The sequence below is a fragment of the Manis javanica genome, chromosome 9 (assembly GCF_040802235.1).
Source record: "Manis javanica isolate MJ-LG chromosome 9, MJ_LKY, whole genome shotgun sequence".
In the NCBI taxonomy this organism is placed as follows: Eukaryota; Metazoa; Chordata; class Mammalia; order Pholidota; family Manidae; genus Manis; species Manis javanica.
The window spans coordinates 64324548-64336840 of record NC_133164.1 but is presented as its reverse complement, the minus strand read 5'-3'; the positions used below and the strand labels follow the sequence as shown (position 1 = coordinate 64336840).

General features: G+C 37.1%; 1 protein-coding gene across 1 annotated transcript in view; it reads left to right on the top strand.

Annotated features, from left to right (window-relative positions):
* Positions 1-7112, top strand: part of CDH2 (cadherin 2) — a 199542-nt gene extending 192430 nt beyond the window's left edge. The window contains exon 16 of the mRNA XM_037025358.2: positions 5693-7112. Within this exon, the coding sequence (XP_036881253.2) occupies positions 5693-5899 (207 nt within the window). The 3' untranslated portion in view covers positions 5900-7112. The remainder of the gene's footprint in view (positions 1-5692) is intronic.
* The last annotated feature ends 5181 nt before the right edge of the window (positions 7113-12293 follow it).

The following is a 12293-nucleotide window of genomic DNA, read 5'->3' as shown; positions in this document are numbered from 1 at the left end:
AAAAACCTCTTCTTCCCAAAAAATTGCTTCAAGTAAAATGAAATTCCTACAAAGGGACATAGTAATTTTGAAGGTAGTAAGTTACAGAATTTCGCTATAGTATAAACATGGTATACTTCCACATCCACAGATATTTTAAGCCTAAATCGTAGCTGCTTCTGAAAGGCATGGGTATGAATATGAAGAAGATTCTGAGGTGAAAAAACTAAGCTGAGGACAGCAGTAGAAAGCCACCTCCTAGAATAGCTAGATTGTCATACACCGTTAGGCAGCAGGATACTAAATGAATACAGCCAGCCTTTGAAGAAAGGGATGTCACAATCTCATGTAATGAAACATGGCAATAAAAGTAAGACACCAGACAAACCATGGCAATTACTCTCAGTCATGGCTGAGGGTAAGAAAATCCATGCAACGGAAGTGACATTTTTAATGGGCTTTAAATGATGGATGGATATTAATCAGATTAAAAATTGAGTGAAGACGTTTCAAATAAAAGGAATCACACTTCAGCTAGCAGAAAATGAACATGTAAATAACAGAGGTCCACAAAAACATGACATTTTTAAGTTTTGGGGGATATGGGCAAATAATTTGGTGACAAATTCAGTGCGGTTGCTGGAGTTGAGAGTAGCTGAAACAGAAAAGATGCGTGAACTATCCAGGTTCACTGAGTTCTCTAAAGAGCTTTGACCTTATCCTGTAGGTCATCCAGACATTAGGCATTTGAGTGGCGCCTTCTAGGTTTTTCCATGTCTGCACACCTCTCCTATTACTTAAACTTCTAATACATCTTTAACTTAATTTTTTAAAATAAGAGAATTGTTTTTAAGTGCCCATGCACCTCAAAAATCACTGGGCATACTCCCAGGGGAACTCCTCCCTTATGTGGGAAACTCTACTATAGGTACTAGAGGGTAATAGAAGAGCTTTTCATGGAGGAGTGACTTCAAATAACGTCAGAGAGGAACCATTAGTAGTTGTAGGAAAGACGCAGCTATAGTACTGGAGACAGGGAGACCAGTTCGCAGCATTTGCTGGGGTCCAGGCAGGATATAATGAGGACCTAAATCAAGGCAGTGGTGTTGAGACAATAGAGGACAGAATTTCCAGAATCAATAGGACCTGTCTCCTCTTATATCCCTGATGTGTTCCCTCACTGAAGAATGTGGGTCTTTTTGGTCCCTATAAAAGAATGTCTCCATCCATAAAGCATAGGATCAGAAGTCTATAAATACAAGCTCTGCAGGAGCTCAGCCCGAGCCACATGCGTTTTGTTTTAAAGAGGTGCCTCAGACACTAGGAAACAGCTCAGTTTTATCCAGTGTTCAAGATCTGTCTCCCCAGAAAATGTGAAACAAGCACATACTTTTCTAGATTTAGTCAAACTTAGGTGGAGAAAGAGAAATGCATGCAATTACTTTGTAAATTTGACAACAGTGCATCACCCACCACGTGAAGTGCTGTCCGCACCTGAGCACGGAAGAACTCCATGAGGGGGGACTGAGATTATGTGGCCCCTCGATTTCCTCTGTACATTCACTCCGGGTCATGCTTCTCACTGTCGTTTTCTCAGGACTTGACTACGATCTTTTTAGAGTTACCAAGATAGTACCCAGAATTTATATAATGCCTCATCCAAGAGTCCTATTTTATTCTCAGATAAAGATCAGTGCTCTCCAAGTGAAAGGTACTTAGAGTACTTAACCTTCAGCCCAGAAGCATGGCTTGCCTAAGAATTCTTGGGAAGGTCAGTGGCTTTGCCCTTCTGTAATTATTAAAACCTGAGAAAATGTGCCATGCAGTAGCAGCACCTGGGGATCTTTAATGGATTTTGTGGTCTTAACCTCATTTTTAAAAAGAAAGAAAACAGATTCAAAAACTACGAGCATGATCAGAAAACTAAGATAGGAGCTAAAAAATTAAAAGAAATGAGTATTTTTGAGAATCTCAATAGTGAGCACAGGGCTAGATTATCATCAGTGTTTTATTTATTGTGATTAATTGCATTAGGTGGCTTAAGCATTTCATGAAGAGCCTCGGGTTCCTTTACACGCCGGTGAAGATGAGACAGCAGCCCACAATTATTTCTAAGTCAGTCAAAGCAGACAGGCCCTTGTGCTCCTCTCTACCGAAGATGCACTTAACACCCTGCCATTGGCTCTTCAGAGCTGATTTTAGTCGTAACCTTTTCATATTTCCAGTTTGGTGCTGACAACCGAAAGACTGGGCAGGCTTCTGCATGTTCTATTTAAAATTTGAACTGCAGTAAAGCAGATGACCCGACCACAGTGACCTTGGTCACTATCTCTTGTTTCACATTTCCTGGGGAGGCAGATCTTGAACTCTGGATAAAACTGAACTATTTCCTAGTGTCTGAGGCACCTGTCTCTGCTGCAAGTCACTGAAGGTCATAATGAAAACTTAATACAGGTATTCCCTGCTTTTCGTATGTTCCAGTCATGCCACTTTACCTTCATGGAACACCTACATCAGTACCTGTTGCTGACCTAAAGAAATCCGAAGAGGATTTTCACTTTCACCAAAAAAGGCAAAAAGTGAAAAAAAAATCGAACTCAGAAGTTTGTTTTGCAGCGAGCCTTTATAGAGGCAGCGCACATCCCGAGCAGCCACAGTGGCCCCCAGGCTGCCTCCCAGGACTGCCCTGCATCCCAACATCCAGCCAGCAAAGCTCTGAGCTGTGTCTGGGAGCATCTGCACTGTATCTCCACTTACTCTGTTAGCAAGATGTGTCCTAAGGTATCAGGAAAGCTAAGAGAGGTGATATTGGAGGCCTAGGAATGCTCCAAAATGTTTAATGTAAATTAATGGTTATTGCTTCTTTGCTTTCTTGGCTTACCAAGGGATTCAAAGCAATGCTCTACTTTCAGATAGCAGGTGAAACGGATTTGTCTACAGAAGCCCATTGTCCTGATCAGGATTTTTCATAATTTTTTATTTCCTTCAGCTCTTTTGTGGGTGCCATTCTTATGTAGACCCAAGTTAGACAGTGCTGTAGTAAAGGAATTGCCTATTCCTTAAATCTGCAGTTGCTAGATTTTGTAGGGAAAAGGAAAGGGGCAAATGCTGCCATTTGAATATAAACTTCAGGAGGACAGGCATTGGACCTCACTTATTAATTAATACCTGTGTTCTACCACTATTGTAATTATAAGCAAAAATATACAGCACCATGTACATACTCAACAGTATGGCTTGAATTGAATAAATACAAGCAAAATGAATGAAGGTGCAGTCTTCAGCTTTTTCTAGCTAAGGCTACAGTAACTAACAACTGCAAAGTGTGGTTGGCTTGCAGTAACAAAGGCTTGCTTCTTGCTCAGGTTATATGTTAGCTGTGGGCCAGTACTAGCTGGCTTCCTGAGCCTTTTGCATCTCAGGATCCAGGCAGAAGGAAAATTTCCACCTTAACAGACCCTTCTCCTGAAAGTGGGGAGGGTGAAAAGGAGTCCTTAGAAATGCGTCAGGTAGAGCTGTCAGTGACTCCTCTTAAAGAAGAGGTGCTGCTCACGTTTTATTGGCCAAAGCCAGTCCCAAGCAAAGTCTGACAGTGGGTGTGAGAAGTAAACTCCAGCTCCAGAGGGTCACGGGGGTGTGTAATCCACCTGCAGGGAAATAGAGCGAATCACTGATCACGGTAACATGCTCTACCACAGAATGGAATTGTGGACTTTGAGAAGTAGCAGTCTGGTTCTCAGTCTTAGCAGAACTGCCTTGTAGATTATCCTATGAATATGATAAATAAAATCCTATCTAAAGTTACTTACGTTTTATATATTGAAGTCATTTGCTGAAGACTTGTTTTATTTCACATAGGTTTTACTGGGTTATAAATAGTATAGCCTCACTTGGGGAAAAAATGGTGTTTAATTAGATGGTTAGGATTGTTGATGAGAGAGACTTGGAAATTAAAAATTGGTAGTGTGTACTTTTCTCTTTTGTTTTTGACTGAAGTCAAGCAGTTGCCATGTTTGTTTCATAAAATATTATGTCTCACATTTACTTTTCTTTTTAAAAATTCCAAAGCAGGAAAATATTCAGTGAACTTAAAAGTTATGTTTTAGAAAACTAATATTCATTAAACTCTAACATGTGCCAGACACTGTGGTGACCCCTTGGGTTTTATTATTTCTCACACTAATCTTATTACAGTTACAGATGAGGAAATGCAGCTTCTAGAATTTAGCTGAGGTTCCACAGCTAATACCATGTAGAAATGAGGTGTCAACCCTGAGTCTGATGTCTTAACCACAACACACACTGACTCTTGCTTTGTGATGTTCATGATCTTTTCCCCCTCCTTCTCCTCTATAAACTTGAAGAATAAATAGATGAACACATACTGATAAAAAATACACCCACATATATATTCTAATAGAATACACGTGTAGGACAGTTCATGACATCTTGGAGAAGGTCTACCTTAAACCTCTCAGCTTTCAAAAAACAGAGTCGTGGGGGAAAAGAATTGCTTGTTTGGAGACTAATGCTGGTATGTCTTGGAGATCTAGAGTAGAACTGAGGAGAGATTAGAGAAAATGCCCAAAGGACCTACAGCATTAAATCCTTCAGTTTTGTGGAGCATAATTATGAATTAGCTGCAAGTACATAAATTATACCTTTACAAGCATTTTACTTGCAAGAGTTAAGTTCATAGATAATAATTTCATTGGTTCTCATTCTTCAAACCCTTTTAAGAGCCATATGTGTACATGTTGTTTTAAACAGGCAGGTTCCCCACCAACACACAACATTTATACTATGTATAGGTACTGGATCCTGACTTTTCTCGGGCCTGTGAGAGTTAGAAGTCACTCTATTCTTAATAAATAATACCTGATCACAATTTAACAATTAATTTAGCCTCCTATTTTCTGTTAAGAACATAAATGATTTAACCAGTAACTTTCCTTATATTGTAATCACATCTGGCCTGTCTTCATTCTTTGATAGCCTTCCAAATTTAGGTCCATTGCAATGCCACTTCTTCCCAGAACTCCTAGCTCTCAGTGCTAGTCTGAATTTTTTTTCCAGCATCCTGATGATTTTGCCTAGATTTCATAGTTCTGTCACTTATTTGTCATTTCTTTCATTCTTTAGTGATGCCTCTTATGCTAGTCTTGCTTGCAGAGACAGGACTACAGGGCACTCACTTGTATGTCCTTCCCTTATATATTACATATATAATTCCTGTTTAACCTGGGCATTGTCAAAATCCTTTGTCTCTGGACAACTTAGGATCTATGTATCACATGATTTCCTAGCCCTCTGTATTATTTCATGTTACTTATTTCACCAGTAATTACAACTGGTCTTACCTATGTACTGTTACACACATGCCTTAGTCCACTCCATTTCATATCCTCCCTTAGCAGCTTCAAGCAGTTAGCCTTTCATGTCTGCCACTGTCAGGCACATTGTCCACTTAACCCCGTTCCCATTGTATGTCTTGGCCTTACCGAGCTGAACTCCTTAGGGTTCTTTCTTGCAGAAGAAAGACATAAGTTATTTTTTGTCTAACTTTCAAATGTGGTGATAGCCCCATTTCCTGTGGATTGAAAGTGTAGGCTGCAGGTAGAAATGTACAAACAAGTACTGGATCCTGTTGGCCCACTAGGATCTGTGATTCCTAACCCTCTCTTCACTCTTTCCTTGTCTTTCCAAATTGTAGGGCCTTAAGGCTGCTGACAATGATCCCACAGCTCCGCCATATGACTCCCTCCTAGTCTTCGACTATGAAGGTAGTGGCTCCACAGCGGGGTCCTTGAGCTCCCTAAATTCCTCCAGTAGTGGTGGCGAGCAGGACTATGACTACCTGAACGACTGGGGGCCCCGCTTCAAGAAGCTCGCTGACATGTATGGTGGAGGTGATGACTGAACTGCAGGGTGAACTTGTTTTTTTGGACAAGTACAAACAATGTCAACTGATATTCCCAAAAAGCATTTGGAAGCTAGGCTTTAACTTTGTAGTCTACTAGCGGAGAGCTTGCTGGAGGCTTTGGTATAGGCTGCAAACCAATCTGGGCTCAGAGGGAATATCAGTGATCAATACTGTTTGGAGAAACACTGAGCTCAGTTACACTTGAATTTTACAGTACAGAAGCACTGGGATTTTATGTGCCTTTTTGTACCTTTTTCAGATTGGAATTAGTTTTATGTTTAAGGCTTTAATGGTACTGATTTCTGAAATGATAAGTAAAAGACAGAATATATTGTGGTGGGAGCAGTAAGTTAAACCACAACATGCTTCAACACGCTTTTGTTACATTGCATTTGCTTTTATTAAAATACAGAGTTGAACAAACAAAAACTCATGGAGCAATTTTATTATCTTGGGGGATGAGACCATGAGGTTGGAAAATGTACATGACTTCTAGTTTTAGACTTTAGTTTCTTTTGTTTTTTTGTTTTGCTTTTTTTTTTCACTAAAATCTTAAAACGTATGCAGCTGGTTGCAAATAAAGGGAGTTTTCGTATCACCAATTTGTAGCAAAATTGAATTTTTTCATAAACTAGAATGTTAGACACATTTTGGTCTTAATTCATGTACACTTTTTTATTTACTGTATTTTTTCCACTTCACTGTAAAAATGGTATGTGTACATAATGTTTTATTGGCATAGTCTATGGAGAAGTACAGAAACTTCAGAACATGTGTATGTATTATTTGGACTATGGATTCAGCTTTTTTGCATGTTTATATCTTTCATTATGGATAAAGTATTTACAAAACAAAGTGACATTTGATTCAATTGTTGAGCTGTAGTTAGAATACTCAATTTTTAATTTTTTAATTTTTTTTTAATTTTTAATTTTCTTTTTGTTTGGGGAGGGAGAAAAGTTCTTAGCACAAATGTTTTACATAATTTGTACCAAAAAAAAAAAAAAAAAAAGAAGGCGGCAAGGGAAAGAATAGGGTGGCCTGATGCTGATGGCACTGTGTGTTTTTTAAAAAAAGAAAATGAAAAAAAAAAAAGCTTTTAAACTGGAGAGACTTCCAACAACAGCTTTGCCTCTGTATTGTGTACCAGAATATAAATGATACACCTCTGACCCCAGCGTTCTGAATAAAATGCTAATTTTGGATCTGGTGATTGGCTTGAACTTTTTCTTTTCTACATGAGCCCCTCTGAATGTTGTAGAAGTCCCGAGTACTGGAGTTTAATTGAGAACAACAGCACGAAAGTATGTATCTGTGCTTCACTACTGACCATTGAGGCCCGTAGCACGGCACCCGCGGCCAGCGAGCGACAGGGGGCTCACTGCGGAGCTTCTCATCATCCAGGAGAAAGACGTCGAAGGCGCAGGAAGACGGTGCCAAAGGTGGCGCGCACGTCACGTCCGTAACTTCCCGGAACTGTTGTGAGTCTTCAGGCCTCTTCCGCGCTCGTGCCTTTCAGCCCGGGCTTATGGTTATGCCGGCTCCCAACGGGCCTTTCCCGTTAGTGCAACCTGAGAATGTCAGTGGCAAGTGACAGGATGGCCCTGGGATTCCTCGGCCATCCGCGGAGGCCAGTGTTTGCTTTACTCAGCGGAATAATGCTTGGGTCTGACCTGACTTCCATTCGGTGGCTACCGTTTGTTTCCAGCTGCAGTGAGGTATGATTGGTGAGTAAGGTTGAATGTATTTGAGGTGTACAACATGCTGGTTTCATATATGTAAACATTATGAAATGCTTTCCACAATCAAGTAATGCATTCATTACCTCCAGCAGTTACCTTTGTGTCTGGCGATCCACTTTCTTAGCAAATTTCAAGTATATACAATACAGTATTAGCCTGATATAGTCAGAGAAGACAAGAAAAGGGAGACGATCTTGCTGAATTTTGTAAAACTGTTCATGATTCATAAGTGAATTTTAAAAGGCTTGAAGGAATTCTCACTGTTTTTCTTTTTGCTTCATGATCATTATCACACTGTATATTCTTATACTGTAGAGCTTGAAGAACATTTATACAATATACCTCTAATCAATTCCATGTGGTTTTGCTTAATATAAAGATTATTTTATATTAGGGAAACTCACTTTTCTATTGATTCATTCTGTAAGCAATACTTCCTTGTTCATTTTCTTATCATTAAATGCCAGAGCTTGCCTCTGGGAATTTCCATAATGAAACTTGCTAAATTTGATAATTGGAATAGTCTTTACTAAAATAGATTCTTAGACTGCACTTCTAGGCTGCTGTGCATGCAAATGAAAACTAAACTGTCTATTTAAATTCAACCATTGCAACACCTAAATTTACATCATATAGGTAAACAGACACTCTTCCAATTATTTTCTTATTGTTGATGTATAATCACAGACTATATCTGGTAATATGTTAACTTTAAGCATTAATAATAAGCACTCTATATATGCCATCAGTGAATATTAACATTAATATTTTTCAAAACTTGCTCCGTTTGCAGAAGTAATATCTGACTCTCTTTCCTTCATGAAAACACTTTTAAAAAACCCACAGGAAACAAAGTGGAAGCCCCGTACCCTGTTACAGGAAGAACTTAACTTTGAAGTTTTAGATGTGTGATTCCTAGTCTTCTCTAATAAGCATTTTTATGCACACATTTCCATAAAGATTTTATTTTATTTTCATAAAAGTGTAATTTTATATTACATATTTTCTATAATTTTTTTTCATTAATCATGTGTCCTGCAATTTTTTTCAGATTAGTATGCATATATATATCTATCTCATTTTTAATTACTACACAGTATTCCTTAAGATGGATACATAGTTAATCATTTCCTAAGTAATTTGTTGTTTCCAACTTTTTCACTACTAAAATTAATTCTAGAATTAACATCCTTGCACTTGTTTCTGCATAGGAGTATTTCTCTGAGATTTTGGAGATGAAATTGCTGAATTAAAGAATGTGGAGAGAAGTGAATTAAATATGGCCAAAAATATAAATGTTTTAACATTACTTCAAAGAGACTTACAGCTAAAAGAAGATGAGGTTTTGTAAAAGCCAGTAATTTCCTCCTTTGGCAAAAGGATTTTTATGTAGCTCAAAATGGTAACCACAAAACGTAAGACCATCTAACCAAGGCCTTCTTTTTTCTTTGGTAGGTAGCCTTTGAGTCAGGCCAAATACTAGTTTCAAGCACTCTGTAAAATGACCATAACCATGTGATATAATAAACCTTGAAAACAATGTTTATGAACGTGGTTTATGGACCCTATCCAGAAACATGTTTTCCTGGGGTAGTGATGTGGATGTCTTCTGCAACATTGCCGATAAAAAACATATACAGAGCCTCTTTGAAATGGATTTCCTTGATAAATATGTACATTTTAAATTTTAATGAGATGTGGCCCAAAGTACCCCAATAAAAACTACACCAGTTGACACTCCACCAACATTCAATAAAAATCTGTAGACCCTTATCCTCAGCAATCTTGGCAGTTACACATTTAGGTCTTGTCAATATGGTTGGCAACAGAAGATACATCATGCCAGTTATGACTTCTGGTTACTCATGATTGGTTGATGATTTTTTTTCTTCTATGTATTAGCCAATTGTATTTCTTTGAATTGTCTATTTTCATTTCCCTATTGAATTACTTGGCTTTTTCAATTAATTGTTAAGAACTCATAATGCACTTTTTTCCCCTAATATTACATGCTGGGTTTTTTCCTGACCTTGTAAATTTGTGGTGTTTTGTCTTACTTGAGATGTTCATTTTACATGGTTGCTCTGCAGTATTTTCAACTAGATTTTTGAGAAGGTCTTCCCACCTCTAAATTATAAAATTATCCTTTATTGTTTCCTGTTTTTTATTGTTTAGGATTTACTTAGCTCTTTAATTCACCTAGAAATTACTTTGTATGAGATAGAAATCTAACCTGAAAAACATCTCTAGATACATGGTCTATTTTCCAAACTCCTTGTTTGTTAAAAAGTCCAGCCTTAACCCAATCATGTGAAATGCCATCTATATACACAATTCCCATATAAGTGCATGTTTGTTTCTACAGCATTTTTACTGTTGTATTGGTATTTTATATAATTCCTGCACAATACTAGATTGTCAATTCTGACAAGCCAACTCCCCATACTGTTCTTCTAATCAAATTTTCTATATTCTTCTCCATTTTTTCTGTTGTATAGAAATTTTAGAAATATTTTGTTAAATTCTGTAATAAACTTCACTGGAAATTTTCTTGAGTTGTGAAAAGTTAATAGTTTCATCAGTTATCCAATACTATAACATCTCTCTCAATTTTCAGTTCATATATACACCTCCATGGAGTTTCATTAAACTTCTCACTTTATTACACTTTTATAATTTCAATTGCTATTATGAGTGGAATTACATTTTGCAGCATTTTTTCAAGTAATAATTTTGCTGTGTTGGATATTTATCCACCTTTTTTTTATCTTGTTTCTAACTCTTACTTTACTCTTATTTTAGTTCCTGACACATAATCATGACTGCAAGTAATGACAGATTTTTTCCTCTTTCCAAGATTAATACTTAGTTTATTTTCCGTACAGATAATGATAATGTTGATCATACACATTTTTTCTTTTTCTTGAACACAGCAGTTAAAAATACCTACTGTTATGTTAAAAGAACTAGTTTTACAGGATATTTATGCACTTGATTATAGGGCATACATTTTTCTAAACCTATTACTTGTGTTTTTCAAAATCCTAGTATTTTACTTAATTTGGGCTGATCAGTTCCTGGCACAGGTTTACTAAGATTTCCCACTAGCATTTTGGATTTGTGTGTTTCCTGGCCACATTGATATGTACTTAAAACTGTTCTATCCTGTAGTTAAAGTGGTAGCTTTTATCAGTGGGAAATATCTTGTTTGGCAACTTTCAGTGTTTTCTGGCTCTGAATTCCATTTTGATGTTAATATCCACACAGCCATACCTGTCTTCCTTTTTCTGTGGTTTTAGCATTTGCCTGGTATAACATGGTTCATTTCTTTATTGTTAATGACTTCTGAAAAATTTTGATTTTTACATCTTTGTAAAACAGCATAGAGATTTAAAGTTTTTATTTCACTGCCATTTTCAGACAGGCACTGTAACAGAGAATAGGCCAGAGCATCAGTCTTGATAGTGATTTGATTTCTGTAACCTGGAGCTTCCAGTCATGTCTTTGTAGACATGACCTCAGCTAGCTGGGCACGTGTGGGAGTTCATGCCGCTCTGCAGGTGTCTCCAGGCTGTTAGCATGTGAATTGACCTCGATGGTGTGAAAAGCAAGAAAAGGCATTAAAAGCCAGGTTTCTTGCCCCTCTCATTTTTACCTTGGAACTTTACAGTTGTTCTTATAAAATCCGCTGTCGTTTTTCCTCATTAGGAGAATAAAAGTATCATTTTCATATTCAAAGGGAATGAAGATCTAAGAAATTCATACTATATTGAACTGTCACTTTTTTTTGACTCATATGAGATGATAGTGAGATCATACAGTACAAAATACCTGACAGTTGTAGTACAACCATATGCTCAACAAAACAATCCGACAAACAAAAACCCCTCCTGGAAAAATATCTGTTGATTGACCCCATCCCCCTTAAGAAGGCTTTTGGAGGAGGAGTGCAGAAAAGCCAATTCTCTGTTTTTCTAGATGCAGCAAATTCAATCTTACTATAGATATTCCTTTTTGATTGATTATTAGGGCTTCTGTAAGGTTTGTAATAAAAACTCATATATCACCATTTTTTTCATTTTGTTAGCCAGTTTAGTTAAGAGTTCAGTAGGTGGAAAAAGAGATGATTCTGCAGCAGCAAAAAGGAGATTATTGTAGATATAAGTAATTTGGATGCCCTTACAGTGAGGGATTGTGCTATTTGTAACATTTAAGAATATATTTATTTTTTTTAAATTTATTTATTTATTTTTATTTACTTATTTTTTTATTTTTATTTTTTATTATTTTTTGAGAGGGCATCTCTCATATTTATTGATCAAATGGTTGTTAACAACAATAAAATTCTGTATAGGGGGGTCAGTGCTCAATGCACAGTCATTAATCCATCTCAAGCCTAGTTCTCTTCAGTTTCCAATCTTCTGAAGCATAACGAACAAGTTCTTACATGGTGAAGGAATTCTTAAATAGTGAATAAGTTCTTACATGGTGAACAGTACAAGGGCATTCATCACAGAAACTTTCGGTTTTGATCACGCATTATGAACTATAAACAATCAGGTCAAATATGAATATTCGTTTGATTTTTATACTTGATTTATATGTGGATCCCACATTTCTCCCTGTATTATTATTTTTATTTTTAATAA